This window comes from Pomacea canaliculata, linkage group LG2, assembly GCF_003073045.1.
Source record: "Pomacea canaliculata isolate SZHN2017 linkage group LG2, ASM307304v1, whole genome shotgun sequence".
NCBI lineage: Eukaryota > Metazoa > Mollusca > Gastropoda > Architaenioglossa > Ampullariidae > Pomacea > Pomacea canaliculata.
In genome coordinates this window covers 25,911,282-25,933,179 of record NC_037591.1, presented here as the reverse complement: position 1 = coordinate 25,933,179, position 21,898 = coordinate 25,911,282, and the positions used below count along the sequence as shown (strand labels likewise).

The window sequence follows — 21,898 nt, the reverse complement described above, 5'->3', positions numbered from 1 at the left end:
AGCATTAAATGTGAAAGAAACAATAATTGTAATAAAATTAAAAGTAGAACCCATTACGTGAACTAAATGATTATATCACCTTTTCTTGCGGCCCTCCTCAAAGGAGCAACAAGGAATAAACTAAACTAACCTTTTCTTTAGAATTATGGAAATATTTCAGCAAAAGGGGCAACATTCGGAATTTTATTTACAGAGCAAAACAGCTTGGTCTGGATAAATGAGTGGTTGCACGCCTCACACATTGTGGCGATTGTTTCATGAGCATGGCTTTTGAGTTTCTTGCCGAGGCACCCGGATCTACATTCATATACCCACCATCCGCATAGTCGCGCACAATTTACACATACGTAACATAATCGATCGCAAGAATCAGGTGCACGCGGTGAGGTGACATGCATGCGGCAAGTTGACAGCGTTGCCCTGCGTGTCGAGTGTCGTAGGGTTCACCTGGAAACTTCGAGCAGGAGGAGAAGGTTGAGGGTGGGTAGGGGGGACACGAGAACAAGGGAGACTATCTGCAGGCTGTAGCAACATAATTTTCTGACAGAGTATTGTGAGGTTGTTTGAGATAGTTAACCCGTTTTTCACATCGACGAACGAAGATAAATTATTTTAAATCAAACGATGAGTTATCATAGAGGTAAAAACTTTTAGCAGATGTACCCAGCATATTTATTTGGCTGGGAGGTGATTTTCGCAATAAGTTCTCCCCGCTGGTCCTTGTCAGCAAAGTGTAACCGAGACCTCGTACTGAGCTTTTCGTTGTACGATATGGAGGATTATTGGCGAAAGTAGACGAGAAACATCGTAAACAACATTATGAAGTGGTTCTGAACATGTCATCTCAAGAGAAAATCGAAATGACGGCAAGTTTCTTTATTGTCATTAACTGAAACCTATTAAAAACAACTGTCGGTTTGGGCAGCCATCACATTTGGCACCGCCCGAAAAGAGCAGTGGTTGCGTGAGAGTTAATTTACTTATGTGGCTTTCTACCAGTTTGTTGCCAAACTATTCGACTACATTGAGTAACCTGCTGTTTAGTACTGTATTCCCTGTAATGCATTAGAAGCTCGAAGACTTAGACAGTAAGTTGAACAAATGAAATGTGTTGCGGAAATGTAACTTGCTATAGTTAATAGTAGGACAGGTTCCTTCTAAGACGAACAGAGAATCCACAACAAACGAAAAGAACTTATGTTTAAAAGTAAATACTTTTTCTACATTGTGACCTGTTTGGAAGATTAATTTTATTTTAAGCAGTGTCCATCAACATTTGCCTGTTAACTCTTATTTAAATACTGTTTATGAATAAGAGCAGAGACTCCTTTTGTTTGAAAAGCCAGTGAAAATTACATTGCCAGTTGCAATTATGAAATGAGGGGAAAAAAAAACCTGAAAATTTTTTTTTATTAAAATTTAAAGTAAATGATAGCTTTGGTTTGCTTGACCTTTTGGTGTTAATGGTATTGTAGAAGATTGCATACATGTATTTGTATATGCATTTGTTACTCACATACATGTAGGCAGGTAAAAGTCAGACACCATTTTGGGTAGTTAAGTTGAAAACATTTATAATAACTTACATGAAACAAAATTTGCCTTAAAACCATGGAATCCCAGTTGGTTAGAATGGAACACACACTACCACACCAAGTGTCGCATTCCATAACCAGAAATGTCACTATCCGTTAATGGAAAAGAATCGTAGAGTTATCCACTTGCAAAAATGCAGCCATGACACCCACAGGCCCCACCCCTCTGTCCTCAAGGAACAAAACTTATGTAAAATATCTGGATCAGGGCATTATTGTGCAAGAGGTGTAATCTATTGAGGTAGTAATTTTTAATGTGGTTTTTTTTTTTTTAGAACAACACAGCCACATCATCCTTATCAGTGGATGCTGCAGTGTTTGTTCCCACCAAATGTTCACAGAGCCATGCCCCATATTCTAAAGATGCTACTCAGGTCTCAAAAGGGCATCAGAGTGGGGTACCAAGATCCTTGATGGAGGTGCCTCCTTACATGACAAACTGCTACCCTTTTGTATCACCCAACAGTTCTGCTCGGTAAACCTTTTTTTTTTAAGATTTATTATTTAAAGGATTTGTGGGTGTCATACTTTTCAATGAGTGTAATGAAGCATTTCTATTTATGATTTTCTGAAGTTTTCTGAAGGCTTGTTGACCAGTCTAGTGGCCCATGGGGTAAGCAGTTACCACCAGTACATTGAGAACTGGATTAATTGATTCAAATCTATCTTAGAGGATTCTTGTCTAATTGGCACTTATTTACAGGGCCAGCTGTAGCTGTTTTGCTTTGATATAACTCAAGTTGCTAACTCAGAATAAAACACTAGTCCCTCTTTCTCCCCACCCCATCCCTCAAAGCAAGACATCAGAGATAAAAATTTGTTATTATTTTTATCCATATTTACTCTTAGTTAAGAGCATGTCTTCAATGACCATCAGTGTTTAACTGACATTTACTTTGATTTAGTACATTGTCCTTTGTGGCAACATTTTCACATTTTACCTTATTCTCAATCCACCGACATATTTTAAAAGATGAATGAAAGTTGACTTTGACCTGAAAGCTTGTACATTATACATTAATGTATTTCACCAGTATGTTTTATTGATGCTTTTGTGGATATATTATCAATATTGTTGATGGTCTGTGATAGACCTAAACAATGGACAGAGTCAAGAAGATTTGTTCAGCCTTGCCAGCTGCCTTTCCATGGAGGTTTGTTGTGTTTTATTAATATTCAGAACAACGTAGACAGTATGTTGATTCTTTCTTAGTTGTAGCCAGATCTGTAGGCATTCACCTTATTACTGTTATTTTAGGTCTCACCTATGCCTGCTGATTTATTTGTTGTTTTATTCTATATTATTCACAGTCAGTAAATAAAAAATGCTTATGAAAAAATTAAAGTAAGGCATCAACATTATTTATACTTAATATGTTTACTGTTGGCAATGATACCAGGTGCTCCCAGACATCGCTTTACACCACCCCTCCAAGTTCACTTCAATACCCAGGGCAGTTATTCACAGGGACACCAGTGGATGGCCAATACAGTAGCGCCCACGCATCCCCTTGTTGTGACACCAGCAGCTGTTGGTTTTCCTGTGACATTCGATGGAGGAACAGAGGATCTGGGTGATGGTCTTCTGCCCACACCTCCTATCCCTCCTTTAAACATGCAAGGAGTTGTAAATCCTTTGACTCGTGTGGTGGTGCCAGATGGGCCACAATATACCACATCATTGCCAATAACACCACAGCAGATGATGCGATCAGGGCCAAAAAACAATGCTCTTAACTACCAGATGAGCAAAGGAAGCATACCATGGGTAGGCATATTTTATTTTCTTGTATTTCATTTCTAGATATCAAAACATGTCAGTTTACTGCTTTTGAATAGCAACTTAATTGTTAGATTTTAAGCTGGATGTGTTTATTTGCATGGCTTAGTCTGAAAGTTTTCGTTTGTTTGTATTTGTGCGGACATGTGTGCATGGGTGCATTTGCATACGTACATGCATGATTGTCATAACGATGTTGGGTAGGAACTGTCAATACTCACATTACAAATGGAGAGCAAATTATTACTTGACACAGATAATACATTTTTTATCTCGACATCAGGGAAGGAAGGGCAGCAGTCAGGGTGGCAGGGTGAGCACAGGTACACAGAATGAAAACCTTGGACCTTTGTTAAGACCAGGGAGTAGAGCTATTATCATGAAGGACAACTCTGTGCAAACAGGTCAGTAATGAGACTTGCAGAATATCTCATTTATGTTCTAAAGACACAAATGTCACAATTTGCAGAAAGATGTCAACACAGACATCAGGATTGTTCTTTGGTATATTTTAACATCATGAAGCCTCAGCCATTAGGAGAGCTGGGACTGTGTGTTAATTAGACGTATCTGTGTACATTCATGATTTTAACCTCTTTCTGTGGATGGTGATGCTTGTAGGATCTTGCAGGATTGAAAACAGAAAGGGTGTATTCACCCAGACTTAAGAAGGTAGTATCTTATACAGAGTACCATTAGAAACAAGTTTTGCAGCCCCTGGTCCTGAAAGGGGGGCACATACATCTCATAAGTGAATGTACGCACCAACAAGAACATGTGTGAGCATGCATCCACTTACCAACCACACACCACCAATCCTCACTCATGCACATGAATGAAGGTAAATCTTAACCTGGGCTACTTTTCACTTTTTTCCCCTCTTAACAGACTTCAATGAAGAAATTGCAGACCTGACTCTCTCGGAAAAACCCAACACATTCTATCGACGAGGACAAAAGAAGAATAAGGGGAGCCATCCTCACATTAGCACTGACTCAGAGGAGGTGGACTCAGACAGTGGCTACAGCAGTCCCCTACATCGGAAAAACCTTGTGTCAAATGGCACCCATCCAGTGCGTATCAGTGCCTTAGTGGAGGTGGATGCTGAACAAGACAATGATGCCATGACCTTGAGCAGCAGAATTTGTAGGAGCAGCAGCAGCCTTGGTGTTGAAGGAGGAATGGGTGCTGCTAGTGCCAGGCAATTAGCCAGTCATAGACCTAAAGATGGTTCTAAAGCTGGAAATGTTCCTAAGGAGGTCTTACCTCAAGGGCAGAAAATTTCACCCAAACTTTTGGGATCTTCATCTGTGAAGGATTCAGTTTGGACTGGTGATGGTAGCAAGGATGTATCAAGGCCACTAGGTGAAGCCACCAAAGCAGGAGGAAGACGTCATGCCAGTATTGTAGATGGTCAGAGCTGGGATAGTGCCAAGGCTGCAGGAATTATGGAAAACATTCTGCAATCCCCAGGGAAAGACAGTCTCAGAAAAGAACCCTACTCCCCAAAGCCTGATTTTCCTGCTCTTAAGCCAGCCAAACATAACGAACCACCTTGGTCATTAGCTCCCAGCTGCCAGAAACTCAGGGTGAGTGAAAGCATGACTGTGGAAGGATCAAATCCTACCATCAAGTCCTATGCATCCATTGTGAAGTCCCTATCCACCCCATCCTATTCACCCCATACCCATGCCAGTGTTGTGTCTGCCTTGCCAGGTACAGCAATTCAAATCAGCAACTGTGATGTTCAACAGCAAAACTGTGATATACCCTTTGCCAGACAGAGTACTTCAGATGAAGGACAGACAACAGCTCGAATCCTCATGCTGTCTGAGGTGCATTCTGTGGACTCTGTTCTAAAAAATATTGCCAACTCTCGACAGCAGATCCATCCTCCTGTGCCACTCCATGATCAGCATCCACAGCTAACACAGCAACAGCACCTTCAGTCACCAACACAACAGCATGGTGGGCAGTCAGAAGAGGATGGCAAGAGTGAGACTGGTGGGAAGAAGAGGCGTCGACGCAGGCGGAACCGGCGGCAGAAAACAAAAGGCAGTGAAGAGGGATTCAGTGATGGCTTGTCAGGCATGGAGCGTACAGTGTCCAGTTCCAACATATCACGAACCTCTGACATTACTCTTCACTTTGATGAAGAAACAGACTTTCCTGACATTGGTTTATCCAATGGGGCAGGCAGTGCAGCATTCACACGAGTGGAATCTTCATTGTCCCTTTCATACAGTGATGTTTTAAAAAGGGTAAGTACGAGAATATTATTTTTTAAGTAAATTAAGACATTTTGGTGGGTTTTATATTCTATCTCAGGGCTTCTGCTATGGCTAAATTCTTTGGGGTCCCAGGGACCCCTTCTTCAGATTTTTAAGGGTCCCTGTTCTTCGCCCATATTTGAATGGGACCCCATTGGCGAAAATTGAAAGGGTCCTCCGAACTTTTAATGCGTACTGTACGCAATTTTTTGCGTAAGCAGAAGCCCTGTATCTGTGGGTCTCAACCTGGTCCATGCTTGCTTCATGTGCTCTTTTAATGTTTCAATCATATAAGATGCATTTAGCTGCAGGCCTTTACAGGAATGTAGCTAAGTGTTGTACATGTTTGTATGTGGATTTCATCTCAGAGTAAAAAGGAGCAAAAATTACTAGGAATAAACAGATGCCTTTAACCAGTCAGACTAACAATATTTCATGCCATCCCAGCATGATGTGTCCTTAATCAGGCTAAGTGTTAGTCTATTTTATTGGTAGCATTAGGACTAATAGACTCAAGTTAGCATTTGGCAGATGTTGAAGATTAACTTTTTCTGTTAGTCCGCTAGCTTGCAAAAATGCTCAGAACATTTCAGAAATGTTCTAAAATTTATAGAAAATTATAAAAAAAACTTCCTTTGAAAAGTCAGCTTTTATCAAAATTAATTACATGTAGTAAGCGTGCATATATATATATAGCTGTACATTTTTTGGGGTTTTTTTTTTCTATTTATGGGCTAGTATTACATTGAACCAACAAATGTTTCCTACACTTATTTTTATGTGTTTGTTATCCTCCTTACCATCCTTGACCCCAGCATATTTATGTCCGTATGAGAAACACCATTTGAGGATAAAATTTTTTCAAATATATAGGATATTTTGAATTGTCTTTTATTAATGGGTAAAATTGCATCTTCACTCACCAAAAGAAAAAGAGGAAATTCTGACAAAGACGTGTAAGTAAACTAAACAAGTCTGGGTTTAGTGCAGATATCATTAACATACATGTATAAACTAATTGATGTTATTACCTACATCTATTCACCAGACTGCTGATTATAGAAGTACAGTGATACCTCGGTTCTCGAACGCCTTGACTTTCGACCAAATCGGTATTCGACCAGGAAATTCGAGAAAATTTTGTCTTGGAATTCGAACAAATATTTGGAACTCGAACATCCGAACGTCCGAGATGAGCCGAGTTGAGCCGAATGGCGTTCATTCAGCCCAGCGCGCCTTGCTTGCGTCATCAGTGACAATAACCATCCCCCTTCCCTCCTCCCTCCACATTCATTCCCTCCTGCCATAAAGTTTGGTACAGGTACAGTAAATGAAACACAATTTACTGTACTGTACAGTACATTTTTTGTTTTGTTTTTTTTGTTTTAATAAATACACTTTTATTTCTTATTTCTTGTTGAGACTCATGTTTTTCTACATATTATATACAAATTAGGCCAGTAAATAGGCATTTTCTGGGGCTTGGAACGAATTAATCCAGTTTCCATTATTTCCTTTGGGTTTCATTGCTTTGGTTCTCGAACAATTTGGTTCTCGACCGTCCTCCCGGAACGAATTATGTTCGAGAACCGAGGTATCACTGTAGTTTTTTTTTAAAACGTCACTTGAAACTTGTGCATATACCCACTTCGTAGAAGCTACCAATGTAACCATACACCTACAGAAACATCCTGAAATTTTTCCATGTAGCTGTATTTACCAGCTAATGTGCAGGTCATTTTTTTGGTTAGATGATTATCAAAGCATTTTGTCACAACTAGCAAGACTGAGTCTTTGGGTGCTTGCCAAGAGCTCTTACAATTGCAGGTCTCAGAATCGTGCTTGACCTTGTACTGATATAGTCTACCTCTCTGCCATATCTTGTTTGTAGCACTGTAACTTGCCTTGAAAAATCTCATTTGTTAAGAAATGGCTGTCATTTCAGTTGTGCTTTAGTCCAGTCATAGGTGTTGGCCTTAAAGGACTAGTTGGGTGCAGCGCTCCCTTCCCCCCTCAAGTCTGGATAAAGCTCGGTGAAGGATACTATTTTCCTAAAACTGGTTGAATGACCTCCCACCTCCTGTTCTCAAAATGCATCTGTAAACATCATATGCTGGTGCAAACATTTGTAGACATATATCTTGAGAACATAAGAGGTTGATCCATCCAGATTTGGGGAGGTAGCATTTTGCACTGAGCTTTACCCAAGTAATAGAAAGAAACTTTGCATCCCACTAGTCCTTTAAAATAAATTCCAAACATTCCCTCCCCCCAAAAAAATTTGGATAGAAGAGGATAAAACTAAAAGGTCATTAATAAACCAGAGTTTTGTTGGCATGCCTGGAATGCTCATTTGTCTTGCAAGTTTTTGATGGCTATTCCTGTGATTTGTGATAGTGGTTTGTTTCTCTATGTGTTGTTCATGTTTATTGTTATATGATTGTTAAAAGTGACTCTCAAAATGCACTACACTCTTGAGTTGCTAGATGACAAGCACACCATTCCCAACAAAGATACATGTTTCTTCCATGGTGGTCAGCCATTGCCTACTCTTATCAGTTCCCTGCTTAGGAAAGTTCTCAAGTGTTGTTAAAGGATTTAAATTGTTGCACTTGAAAGATAAAGAATGAATATAGTGTGGCCCAGGTTAAGAAGTTTGTAGTACTATCATTGGAGATTCTGAACTGTAAGTCATTACTTTAAAACTATAAAAATTGCAAGCAATCTGAATTCTCTGAAGATACAAAAGTAACAAGGAAAAGGTCCAGAGATATTTTATTCAGAATTAAATATATGTGTGCTTATATCTGTCCATTCATCAGTCATAATTATGTTTTAATGAAAAAGAGAGAAGGGGGAAATTTTCTGTAGGGTTAAAAGATTCTAGTTTGAGGGAATGAGTTAACTTCACAGATAGGCAGTTCTTATCAGCAACCTGGTTGACAGAGGCTTTGAAACTGAGTGCCAAGAATATCTTTTCAAGCATGAATGTATCTGGTTTCAGACTGTGTAATGCACAATGCTTCTGTGTGGGTCTGCAAACCATTTATTACAGTGGTTGTGGCCAGAGTTTTCTTAAACAAGTAGGGCAGGAGATGTACAAGAGCAATACTAACAATAGCCATGCAAAGGACGATAAAAGTTGTTACTTCCTAGAATCGATGAGCACATGGAGTTGTCATTAAACAACAACTCAGTAAAAGTCAAACAGGTGCCTCTTTCCCCATTCTCTTACCTTTCCCTACCCTCACCTCCCACCCCCATACAGACACTCTCGTCATCCTTGCAGTACTTTTCTCATTATTTTATACTTGGCTTATAGAGATCTAAGGTCAAATGGATGAATGGTCAAGTCCAGGACCATGCAAAAAAATGTTGATTTTGTACGTTCTTAGACATCACCAGCAGTCAAAGCATGGTGTCACTTTTCATATTTTAGATTTGTCGGTGAGATTATACATTTTTATATAGTTGCAAACTTCGTGGCACTTTATACTTTTGACCCTTAGAGTGAGAGTGTGAAAAATGTGTACCCATTATTTTCAAAATTTTGCATCCATAATGTCGAAAGTTGTTTTGATTGTTATCAGAAGCCTGCTGTTAGTGATGTCAGAAATCGAACACAGTCTGCTCCTTGTTCCTGTCTTTCAGGCGAGGAAGGAGGTGATGAAAACTTCAGTTCCCAGCCAGGTAGATAGTAGTCTGCCTATGACTGTTTCTGTCTTAGGATGTCCATTCGATGTGTTCATGCTCACATGTAAGGGTACAGATGTTTGTGTGCAAGCATGTTATGTGCATACATGCGTATATGTGACTGTATGTGTGTGTGAGAGAGAGAGGAGTCACAGGCAGATAAGACTGGTTCAGAACAAAACCAGCAGATTGTAGTAGTAAGCAAGATTTAAGTATCCAGTCATTTTAAATAAGTAGCTTTTATTTGCTAATACTCTTTCTACCCTTTTCCCCAGGACAAGTTCCTGAAAGCAAGAAAGCTCGTAAACGCAAAAAGCGACGAGAGTTGGCCAATCGTGCAGCAGATGCAGAGCTGGCTGAAATTTCACTGGAGCAGCAGATGCTTCGTGAGTTGGGACACAAAAGCACTAGTCGAAGTGTTCGGCCACGTTCAACTTCTCGGGAAGGGAAATCTCCCTCTCGAGGCCTTATCACAGACCAGAATGTCGTGAAGCAGAGCAAAGCAACCAAGGTTAAGGCCCATGAGCCAATGACCCTCAGCATTGCAGACATGCTGGATGCCTTTGAGGTAAAAGCTAGCATGCACAGTTTAGGAAGGTATAAATGAGGCTGTCTTGATATCAAATTTGACTATTGGCTTTAAACATAGTTCTTTCCAGTTTTTTGTGCAAGGTAGTTGCAACACCCAGATCCCAGTGCAAAACAGCTATGCTATTGAAACAGAATGGCTACATAAAACATGCTTGTCTTTATTTAATATGGTTACTTATTCCATAAAGGGCTTTACTATTCATCTTTCTTTCACATTCCAGAGATAATGCCAGTCAGACTTTAAGTTTTTCCTTTGATTATGAAAAGGGCTATTTTCTTCAACAGTCAAGTATAAGCTAACAAATACAAAGCTGCTACAAACCTGTGGGGTATTATGACACCATATTTTTCTTTAGCATTCCTGCATGATTTAAAGTGAAAGACAAAATATCTAAGCTGTTTGCTTTGTTTATTTACTCATTTACTGTCATGCAAATTGCAGAAAAAGAAAGCATTGGAGCAGAAAACAGCCCCTGTAAATGACGGCAGCAAAAAAGTCCCAGCAGTGAAGGATGATCGTCGTGTAAAAGGGAACATTTTAGATGGCAGTGCCCCAGTTCTGAAACGTGGCAAGGAACGAGAAGTACCCAAACACAAGAAACCAAGCCCACTGAAAAAGGTATTAAAAACTTACAGATGTCTATGTGAGCATCAGTTTGTTTGTATGTTGAAAGATTTTTTTTAAACACGTTTAGTAAGTACAATTACTAAATGCAAGTGCACATTCTGATTTACATGTTCAAGTTACCTATATAAGATTTTTTAATACATGTTCAAGTGATAAAATGAATGTGGAAACATTTCGATTGGGTGTCTGTAGTGGTAGAGAAGGGCTTATGAAATATATTGCTATACATTCTTTAAATTCTGCTGGCCATTTTCCCAGATACAACCATTTTGGTATACCGAAGGATTTTTAGAATCTCTTCATTTCCTCTTCTAGTGATAGCTGGTCTCAAAAAGACATTTTGTCATTCAGAAGGAAAGTGAGGTAATTGTTAATGAGCATAACGTGATGAGAAGGATTGAAGATTTTGGTCACCTGGGACCTTCTTGTATCTGTGAGCAGTGTTCGCCTTAAAATTTTGTTATAGAGAAAAGGATCTTTGTCCTGAAGATAGTGTGTGGTATCTGAGTTTGGTTTTTTTCAGCGATTGGGTGGGTAGAGATATGTATGTGTCTTTTTCTTTGGCTTAAGTTTGTATCTCTACAGGGGCGTCTTATAGAGAATGCAGCTATTTACCAAGATGAGACATTAATTTTGGAATGCATCACATGATGGTGTTGCTGGTAGATCTAAGAAATGTAAAGGCTGTTGAAAAATAAACATTAGGGGTAATAACATTGCTGTTCATCCTACTATTATGACAGATGCCTTGTATTTTTCTTTAAGACAATCATAGCAGTGTTGTGCATTTTTTTTCAAATATTAGCAAAGTGTAACACCCAAAACATAAAATTCTGTAAGTTAGTTACTGAAAAGCATCACAGCTGCTTATGCCACTGAATCAATCTTGTCTGTCATACAGGTCATCCTCAAGGAACGGGAGGAGAAGAAACGAATGCGGCTAATAGAAGAGTGTGGTATATATGCAGATTTAAACAGCGTGACCAGTGAAGCAGAAGGTGGTTTGGAGGATGATAATTCTGGGTAAATATGTCCTGATCAGTCTTCCAAAATCTTTGAGTGTATAAATCACATGCTTTAATAACCCAAAAAATTTCTTCTTCAGGACTTTTGTTCACATGTAAAGGGATGGGAGAAAGATCTCTGTGTGTGTGCATGCACATGTGCATATCCCTCAACTTTACAATTTTGCATCATGCCCCTGATACCTGAATGTTCCATATAATTACGATACCCTTTTATTAAAAACTTATATTTCAGGTGTTTTGTTCTTTTATTCCAGGAACCCTGTTGGACTTGCAGAAAGTGACCTTTCACAAGATGGTATGTGAGACTAGTGCATCTCATGGGTGTTTCCTCCCTTTCTCAGTAGGTTGTTTGATGACAATGTCATGTCAGTCCTTTTACTTACCTCTGTTGCTAGCCCATTAGTTTCCGCGAGAAATTCTTTCTTGTCATTTTCATGTAGTTCTCAAGAAGTAGATCTTTGTTTACCCAGGGCTAAGCTCAAGATCTGTGGACACAGATCAGGGAGTATCACCAGGTGCAGACCTGTCACCCATCAGCCAGACAAGTCCCATGAGCATGAGTCCCCTAACTCCTGGTGCCAGTCCAATCAGCAGCCCCATTGCTGGATACCTTGGCCGTGACCCTGTCCTCTTGCGCATCCACAGCCGGCGTTTTCGAGAGTGAGTGGTTTTACTAGAGTTTTACACTTTTTTTTTCTTTGTCATTGTTTGAATCATTTGGCAGCCTTGATTAAATTTGTATATAATTTGTTACCACTTAGGAAGGTGGAAAGCTTGGAATACTACTCTTAGTGTCGTTACTGATTTTTTTTTAAAATTTGTATATTAACAGTATACTGTTTACAATTTTTTTTAAAAGCTGGTTGGTGTTCTTCAGTTTCCAGTTTATTTATCTCTTAAAGCTTTGGAATCATTTACTGCAATTGCCAGCTGTGAAAAGTTGATGTTGCTTATTTGTACCGTGTTTTACAGCTTTGGCACATGCCCCATAAAAGTACTCCGTCAAATATAATTGCACATTTATTTTGCACACTTTTGCTACAGTCTTATTCATATATTTCCTCTAGCCCTAATCAGTACTGCTTTGTCTGTAACAATTAAGATGGAATTGTTGGAACTTGCATGTTTCTTTATATATTTTTATTTCTTGGAGGAGGTATACAAACTTATAAACTTGTGCAAACTTATAAATAACATGTTTATATTTCAAACTTTTTGTAACTGTAAAAATTGATGTGTGTGTGCATGCGTGATACAGATATTGTACACAGATTCTGGACAAAGACATTGATGCCTGCTGCACATCACTGCTACAGGAGCTGGTCAGGTTTCAGGACCGTATGTACCATAAAGATCCTGCCAAGGTGAGATAACTTAGTTGTTTGTTACATTCCGTAACCAAGTGTGCGAATAGTATGTCCCTCCAAGGTTCTTGTAGTATGACTGCCAGAATCCTGTATTTCACGCAGCAACCTTCTCTGTTTATGGTTTGACAGTCCTGGCCTTTGTGGGGAAGTCTTTGAGATGCTTTGCCAGTTCTCAGGAATCCACTGAAACCCATGATTGTATTTTATTTATGAATATTATTTATGAAGGTTTGGAGTGATGGTTTGTATTGGAGGAAATGGCATAAGAGCTGACAGTTAATGTGAAAGAAATTACAAGATATTTATAAATTTAGTCAGCAATATTGTGGTCTTGATGTTTCTACACATTTATCCACAGACTGCTGCACATTTCTTGTGTATTTGTCTTTTTGTCCTTTAGGTCAGACCAAAAATCAATGCTTTGTTAACAGATTTTCAAAGATTATCTTTTTTTCTCTTATTTCATGTGTAAAGGTTTTCTGCACATGTGTAACGCATTTTGTGGCTTCTGCAGTCCTTTATGACTTGCTACTGACAGTTACTGTGCTGTAACTGGAAAAGCTCATAGTTGTGGAGGACAGCCCCATGATTGTGTTGTTACTGAGATCCTAAAATGATGACAGCCTGGAGTTGTGATGACAGAGTTGTGACTGATATCCCAGAGTTGTGACTGATATCCCAGAGTTGTGACTGATATCCAGAGTTGTGACTGACATTTCCGAGTTATAATTTACATAATTTACAGGCAAAAACTAAAAGGAGGATTGTCCTGGGACTAAGGGAGGTAACCAAGCATCTAAAATTGAAGAAGATCAAATGTGTCGTTATTTCACCAAATCTTGAAAAAATTCAGTCGAAAGGTGAGACTTCTACTTTGTGCCTGTTCTTAAGATTTGTATGAAAATGTCTCTTTTTCCTAACCAAAGCATTAATCAAACAGTACTGATTATGGATTGAACACAATCATTTGAACACATTTTACACTAAAAAAAGGAAAGGTGAAAACACCTAATACTGGGTGCATTATACAAACCTGCAATTGTTCATATCCAGACAACCAGTTAAGACTTAATTCGAGACATACAGTGTAAACATATGTGCACCGTTTAGGGCATGCAGAAATATAAAAAGTCCTGTCTAGGTGAATATAGGAATGAAATTACTTATAATAAATATTTCATTCTACATGTGTGTGTATGTGCATGCATTTATATGTAGCTACATACAGTAATATTTAAGCTCACCTCACAGGTGGCCTGGATGAAGCGCTCAACAACATCCTGAACATGTGCCAAGAACAGAGTGTGCCATTTGTTTTTGCACTGGGGCGACGTGCTCTGGGGCGGGCCTGTGCCAAGTTAGTCCCAGTCAGTGTCGCAGGCATCTTTAATTATGATGGATGTGAGGTGAGACTGCTTCGCTGCAATAAGATTCTTGTTAGTGTTACAGTAGTACTTAGAATATTCTCTTCTTTGTTTAGAGAGGTTTTGCTGACACTTGCCAAACCATTTAAACTGTGCTTATTTTTAAGGCAAAGTTAAAGTTTTATGCTGTGAAAGCTCTACTTTAGTTTATTTCCCCCTAGTGTATCTCACTGTTTATTTTATTCTAATTATCAACAGGTTTTTGAATTTTGCACAGTATTGAGTAGGGTGGTGAAAACTATTTGTGTTTTGTTTTTTTTTAATTTATGTTGTGTTTGTAAAGAACATACACTTGCAGTAAACTGGAAATTTGTTCGCATACACAGGCACATTAAAAATGTTGTAGGTTATAGAGGATCAACCCCTTAGGAATCTTGTCCTCTTGGTCTCTAAAACCTCTGACATGGGAAGTGAATAAAATATCTGAATATCTTTTTGCTACTACATGTGCTGTTTTCTATTCACCTTTTTTCTTTCCTTTCAACATACATTTTCTTCCCATCTGTTTGTTTATGATACATTTTTTTTTTTTCTGACAGGCAAAGTTTAACCAGCTCATCTCCCTAACACACAAAGGACGTGAGGCCTACAAAGAGATGGTCCAAGCTATTGAGCTGGAAATTGCTCAGAACCCACCACCGTCCATGTCTGCCAGCTCTTCTGTCCCGAGTCTGTATGCACATATGGGCCATTCCCGCACTCCTTCGGGCTGCAGTGCCATCTCATTCACCAGCAGCATCCTGTCAGAACCAATATCAGAAAACTTTCCTCATGCTGAGCCTGAAACTGACAGCAAGGGCTATGAGATTGTTGTGCGCAGCCACATGTCAAACGAAATGGCACTTAATGGCCATTCTGCTGGCAATGTCAGTGAAACCCCTCACACCTCCAGCAGTAGGAGTATACTGCAGAACTGTGTAGGACTGACAAACTTCCAGCCCTCTGTGGATGATATCGATGATGGAAACGAGGCTGACACAGAAGATTTTGCTGACCTGCCTCAGCAGAAGAAGGCCAGCAGTGGTAGCCCTCTTGGAAAGGCTACAGACAGGAGGAACTCTGGTGGTGGTGACAGCGCTACAAGAGCTAAAGGAGTTGCACCAACATTGAATGATGAAAAGAAGAATGGGGATCCTCAAGATGTTCGTAGTGATAGCAGCTTGAAAAAGGATGAAAATGAGGAAGATGCCTGTGGAAGCGAAAGTGACTTGCAGTTCTGTGACCTCCCCCCCATTGATTCCATTCACAACAGCACCTACGACTTGAACACTGAGATCCTCTCACAGCCCTCCTCCAGGACTGTGGAGAACAGCGAGGTGCTGTCCACACACTCATCAAAGACCGTAGGGGAATGCAGCCTGGCCCCTTCAGCTGCCGAGCGAGCACGGCAGGAGGGGTCACACACCCCAGAGAGTGGACACGGTGCCAGTCGTGTGCGGCTGATAGACAAAGACCGCATTCAGACATGGCTTGAAACAACTCAGCTGTGTCTTGATGGCAAGGATTCTCAACTGATTGAAGAAGAAGAAGGTAACACAGACAAATACAAAGATGTGGATGGACAAAATCTGGAGGAGGAGCAGGCCAGAACTTAGCCCAGTGTATATATAAATATATAAAATTTTGTATTCTGGGTTTTTAAAAAAATTAAATTGCCTCCTAAGTATTTGCACATCAACAATATCTGTTGAAAAACAACTTCTACCTTCAGTGCAGTTTGTACAGTGCCATAATATTCTGAAGTGACATAGGTTGTAAATGAGTGGTTAGCAAAATATCCCATCTGAGACAAGTCTGACCATGGATTTAAAGTGGCCATCATTTATTTGCTGCTAATGGCAAAGTCTGTAGAGATCACCTGCAAGACATACTTGCTACAGACCATACTTCTCACACTGTTTCCTGCCTGACCTTGTAATTTATCATTATTCATATTAAGTTGGTAAACCATTTGCATGTGTGTGCATGTGTTGTGGAGGAAGAAGGGGTGTGGATTGCATATCACCGATAGCTTCTCATGTTCTCGTTCCGCAAGTAGGAGTCGGACAAGATTTGCATTCTTTCTGTCATGTACGGATATCTACAGCAAGGCTTAGGATTATGGAGAGCGCATCAGAGTTTTGTATGCCTGCTGTCTCTTTTTTTGTCTGGTTCCTTATCAAAAGTCCCTCACAAAAAAACTCCCAGAATTTGTGCACATGACTGTTGAATAATTTATCCAGGATATCAGCCAGATCCCAACCATGTGCCCAGCTATGATCCCCAAAATTTGTTGATTTTTTTTTTTTTTTAATATCATTCATAGGTCTTAATGATGTTAGCTGCTTCATTTTGCAAGCAGGCATTTAAAATATTTTGTATAGTCTTTCATTGTTTGGTATACTATCCAGTTTTTTTCAAAACAAAAAATTCATGCAGTTACAGGCAAACGTAACTATCCAGCTTCATTTCTCATTTTACTGTAGAATTTAACCAGTCTGTATTTTTTCTAGATCATTAATATATTTTAAACTTTCTGTAAGTAGCATTTTTCCTTTACTTTCATTACGTTCTTATCAAGCAAGTTTCATTTACACAAGCAGATATTAATGTCTTTTAAATTTCTTAGCCCAGTTGAAGTGTTGTATGGAATATCACGATAGACACTTGTGCATGTATATTGGGAATGTGTTCATGAAATACATTTAAAATATAAGGTGATGAAATAGTCTAAAATGCAGTCAAGTACTGTTTTGTGATAAACTGTTTTGGGTTGTTTATACTTTATTTGTTAAAAAAAAATGTTACTGAAAATAAAACTCATGATAAGCCAAGGCTCCAAGTCCTCCCCATTTCAAACAAAATCTTCAGTTGTGCACAACACACTGGGTGTTGTTTGACTAATAATACTTTCAAGCATGGAATATTGTAACCATCTCTTTCTTCTCGATGTTTTGATGCAGCTTGTCAATTACACTAAACCATTTCAGTTTGCTTTTTATTGTAATTTGCACAATCACTCATTTTGGCCAGTACATGTACCATAGCATAACAAAAAAATTATTCATTTCTACATATGACACATTCAAAGAATATGTTAATGTAACAACTAAAGTACCCCTTAAACTGGTGTTGTGTAGTTTGAAAACTTTTTTTGGTCAGATTAACATGATAATAAAAACAAGATTACAACATAAAATGTTGTGGTCTATGATACAAAGTAAGAGTTGCAGGAGAAAAACTAGTGGGTTAAACATCTTATTTGCTGATTATGCTCACTGTAGCCCAGCACCAGGATTCCATAGCCTGCCATGTTTCTTTACTTTGAAGTAAGGTTAATTTTGTATTCATGAAGCTCATTGGCCTAGTTGGGTTACTTTTATCCATTCAGTAATTTATCACAGAGGGTCTCTTCCAATAATAACTTGATCTCTGTTTAGAATTGAACACAGAATAGTTTGATACCTAATAAATACAGTAGAAAGTATGATGATACAGTACTATTTAATAAATATTGATTTTACTAAATTCATGATCTGAAACCAGAAAATGCAGTCAATGTGGTGTCCTTAATTTTTTTTTTTTTAAGTCACGTTTTTTAATACAAAATAAAATTTTGACATCCAATATTTAAATATGGATAAATAGATAAAAGTGACTTTACAAATGTCCTTTTTTCAGTTTTGTTATTTTGCATTAAGCTTCTTACATGCACCCTTACTGGTACACATTTACTATTCAACCAAAGAAATTCTTGCTTTTGCTGAAGCTTTATATTGTTTAAAATCATTTTTGTTCATTTGTGTAAATAGTGACACAGATTTCACCTTCATTGATATGTGAGGACTGTGTCAGCATGAATCACATAGTCTACAGATGTTTCTGTGTGTGAACTGCATCCAATTTTATTTTTGATCATGTTTTCACTGTATTCTGGCAGTGTTCATTGTGCGTTATAACCCCATTTTATAAAATTTATTTTTTGGGGATTTTTGTTGTCTTTATTTTTGAGGTGTCATTGTTTTAACTGTGTTGTGGCACTTTTTACCATGCTGTCACAGGGCTGTCCAGTAGCTATGTTGATATCATTTTCGAAATGGTTTTGTCATAGTAGGCCCATACACCTTTCTTTAGTTTTCACATTCGTCTTCCAATTTTTCTCTTTATTATTTTTTACCTTTTCTTGTTCCCACTTTAATTTCTGAAATTTTTCTGTACACGTTTACTTTGTTTTCCTTCACCTTCACTTTTGTAGCGAGGGGCCTGTCTCTTGCCCCACTGAAGAAAAAGCAAGGTATACATATACATTTTATGTGGTTTTTCCTTGTGATATTTGCATACATGGTTACAAGAAACTTTATTTCATATTTATGTGAATATTTTCCCCTTTGCTGAAATTAAGTGGGGTTTTGGGGGAGGGGGAATCTGCCAGTGAGTTGTCTGCCCATGTAGACTGCCTTCACCTATGTAGCAATTGCATGAGGTGAAAAGGCTGAGCTTTTTTTTCTAAACTTTGGGACAATGGAGATATGTAAATTTACACTTGCACTGCCATGAAAAACAAATTCACTTGGCACTCCTTGCATTTGGTGAGTAAGTTGGGCCAGTCTTGCATTTCTATGTGACCCATCTGTTTGTAGTGGAAAAGAATGCATTGAAGATCTGTGCTTGCAGGGTATGTTTTAAGCTAGGCACTCTTCAGATAACTGTCCTTTAAAAACAGGTGAAGTATCAACAGATTCTGGATCGTACATTTCCTTGCAGAATTTATATAAATTATTGTGATTCCAGCTCTGCCAATGCACTGATGCAGCAGAAACATCACCTTCAGATTTCTCATTATTTTTTCTCTAGTCTTATTCTATGGGAGGATTTTGTAGCCTGCTGTTTAGTGTGCTCAGCTGTGGGGCAGGTCATTGGTTCAAAGTCTGCTCAAACCTACTTCTGGAAAATTTCTCTTTGTCGGAAAAGTTAAAGGAAGCAGAGGGCTATATATGTTGAAATAATTTCTCTCTCCCATACACTATAGGTTTTGGTGGGTGAATAGTGTGGATTTGAAAAGTAAGGTTTTCAGTACTTAAAAATGTGAAAATGGCTTAGGTCAGTACATAAATGTTTGACCCCTTGGTTATGTTTTATATATATAGAGTGTGTTATGGCTATGATTGACAAAAAGGGACTTCCACCTTATATTGTGGTACTGTGACTAGTGCTGACAAGCACTCGGCACCTTTTAAGCCTTGATGGTAGAATTGTTGTCTTGAGCTGGATTTATGGTAGAAATGGCCAGTTACATGCGATAAAAGTTAGAGCTAGTGATGAAATCATACCAGCTTCTGTTTTAGTTTTTCATTATGCAGCCACTGCATAACACTTTTCTATATTATGTTTGTCAAGATGGCCAAGACAATATATTGAATGGGTTTTCTAAAATGAATATATGCAAAAATTTTATCTAGAGACCACTTCCATTAAGAGTAAAATTGTGAATGGAAATTTACTTTGATTTTTCTTAGCTTTAGAAAGTCACATCCAAAATTTTTTTTACTTACTCATTATTTTGTTTAGCCACATTTTGTTTTAACAAAAGCCATCTCCATTATTCCTTAACTAAATTTGTTCAAGGAGCATCTGATAAATTAAGTGCTTGTCTCTTCTGGACATGCGTTAGGGATGTGAAACCCTTATTCAGTAGCTGTACATGGGATTATCCAGTTGTTGTGCATGACTGATTTGGCCCTAAAACCTTGTAAACTGCACATCTACACTAAACACCTTGCATGTTAATTTTCCTGTATATAAGCTCCAGAAATTATTGCTCTAGTTTTTTATCTTTTGTAACAAATCAGTAACAAGCCCAAGTATTGCTATGTTAACCTCATGGTAGGTGGGAATCATGCCTCTAAATATCAGTGCCTCACTCTTCCATTATCGTACCAATAAATGATGGACGTGTATAGGTGGATTGCTATCTGCTGAGACCAACGCTCAGCCTCTTGCAAAGTTCTCCGCCGTTAGTCTCGGCGAGCCTAAACAATGAATGTGACAAAAACCAGAAGCTTTGTACACACCTGCCTCGTTAACTGGGGAAAAAATCGTCTGCCAACAGTCCAGTAATACAAATTGGTGAATAAATATCATGAGGGATTTTCTGACTGAACTGTATTAGATTTTTTTTTTAACCACAAACCTTTTTTTGTGGACAGGAATCAACCACTGGACTGTTAAGTACAAGTTAGGATTTAGGAGATAAGCCATTTTAGAACTGATGAATTCAATCGCAGCAACTATTGAGTTGTCAGATTGACAGGGAGCAATAATGCAATAATTTAGTAATGCAGGTACTAAATAAGTGAATTTATTCAACTGTTAATAAAATTCATTTAGCTTCTTGTCCAGAGCTACCGAAAGTAACATATTTATTTTTGAACATTTTTGGGAAGAATTAGAACTTGGGCTAAGAATCAATATGTGGATATAGAAATGATTGTAAATTAGTATAATAATATTTATAATATTGTCCATAATTACAGGACTGACCTCGGTCTCTGTTGTTTCCAGATTGTGGGTGGGATTACACACCTGTTATATCTATAAACAAAATGATGTTTTGTGCTGCAACCCATATTTTGCATTGCCTCTAAGACATGGATACATGTTTCAGATTTTGTTAACACTTTGACTTTATGTCACCAACTGATTTCAAGACCTGTGTCCACCAATGCATTGCATGCATAACTGTAAGGTGGGTCACACGGTCCTTTAGCAAACCCTGTGTCTAATGGAAGGATGAAAACCTGTGTGATTGTTTTAAAGTTGCAGGTGACTCACTTGAGTCAGCAACTTTAACTCAGTTGTGAGCACTTGTCCTCAGGCTATGCATTTTACTTTCATTAAATACCCACAGATAACTTATGATAGTAAATTTATTGTGAAAATAAAACCATGTTTTTATAAAGTAGTTTGAGGACAAAAAACCTGCTTCTACCTTAGATCTTTAATTTCCCAAGTTTAAAAAAAAAAATGTTGCACTGCCCCTTCAGATGTAACCATACTGTACTACATATTGAAGTATACATGTATACTGCTCAGTGTAACTGAGCTCATCAATATTTATTTTTGAACTGATAGCTGCTTTTGGATGAAAAATAATTTTGTCATCAAAATTCATATCATTTTCATCAAACTACCAAAATGTTTTTCATCTTGGCTAAGAACAAGAAATAATAATAAAATAATAACAGAAAAATAGATTTCAAGCAATGTCACTCCAGATTTGATTCCGCTTTTGAATTCAGCAGTTCCTTGACCCATCTTGCATGACTTTCAAGTTCCTGCAACTACAGCTACAGAATGCCAGCAGATTTGCCTTTCTGTTAGTGGCATTTTGAAATATTGTGACATCTTAAAGCTACACGTGTCTGTCCAAAGAGATGGTGGAATGGGACAATTGAGTTGGTAGTTGACATTGCACGCCACTTATTTACCCCACCTAGGCTGCTGGCTGTATTTTCTAGGCAAAATCAGGAACAGATATCTTCTG

The 21,898-nt window shown here is 38.3% G+C and overlaps 1 protein-coding gene across 1 annotated transcript; it reads left to right on the top strand.

The window, feature by feature from the left end:
• Positions 1 to 302: 302 nt before the first annotated feature.
• On the top strand, positions 303 to 21,521 carry LOC112556274 (selenocysteine insertion sequence-binding protein 2-like). The gene is made up of 16 exons (XM_025225115.1): positions 303 to 866; positions 1,871 to 2,070; positions 2,688 to 2,749; positions 2,996 to 3,363; positions 3,659 to 3,779; positions 4,264 to 5,636; positions 9,236 to 9,335; positions 9,614 to 9,906; positions 10,372 to 10,548; positions 11,459 to 11,580; positions 11,840 to 11,880; positions 12,056 to 12,245; positions 12,844 to 12,949; positions 13,698 to 13,812; positions 14,204 to 14,358; positions 14,916 to 21,521. The coding sequence occupies exons 1-16, from the start codon at positions 837 to 839 to the stop codon at positions 15,969 to 15,971; spliced, it is 4,509 nt and encodes a 1,502-aa protein (XP_025080900.1). The 5' UTR covers positions 303 to 836; the 3' UTR covers positions 15,972 to 21,521.
• Positions 21,522 to 21,898: the final 377 nt, after the last annotated feature.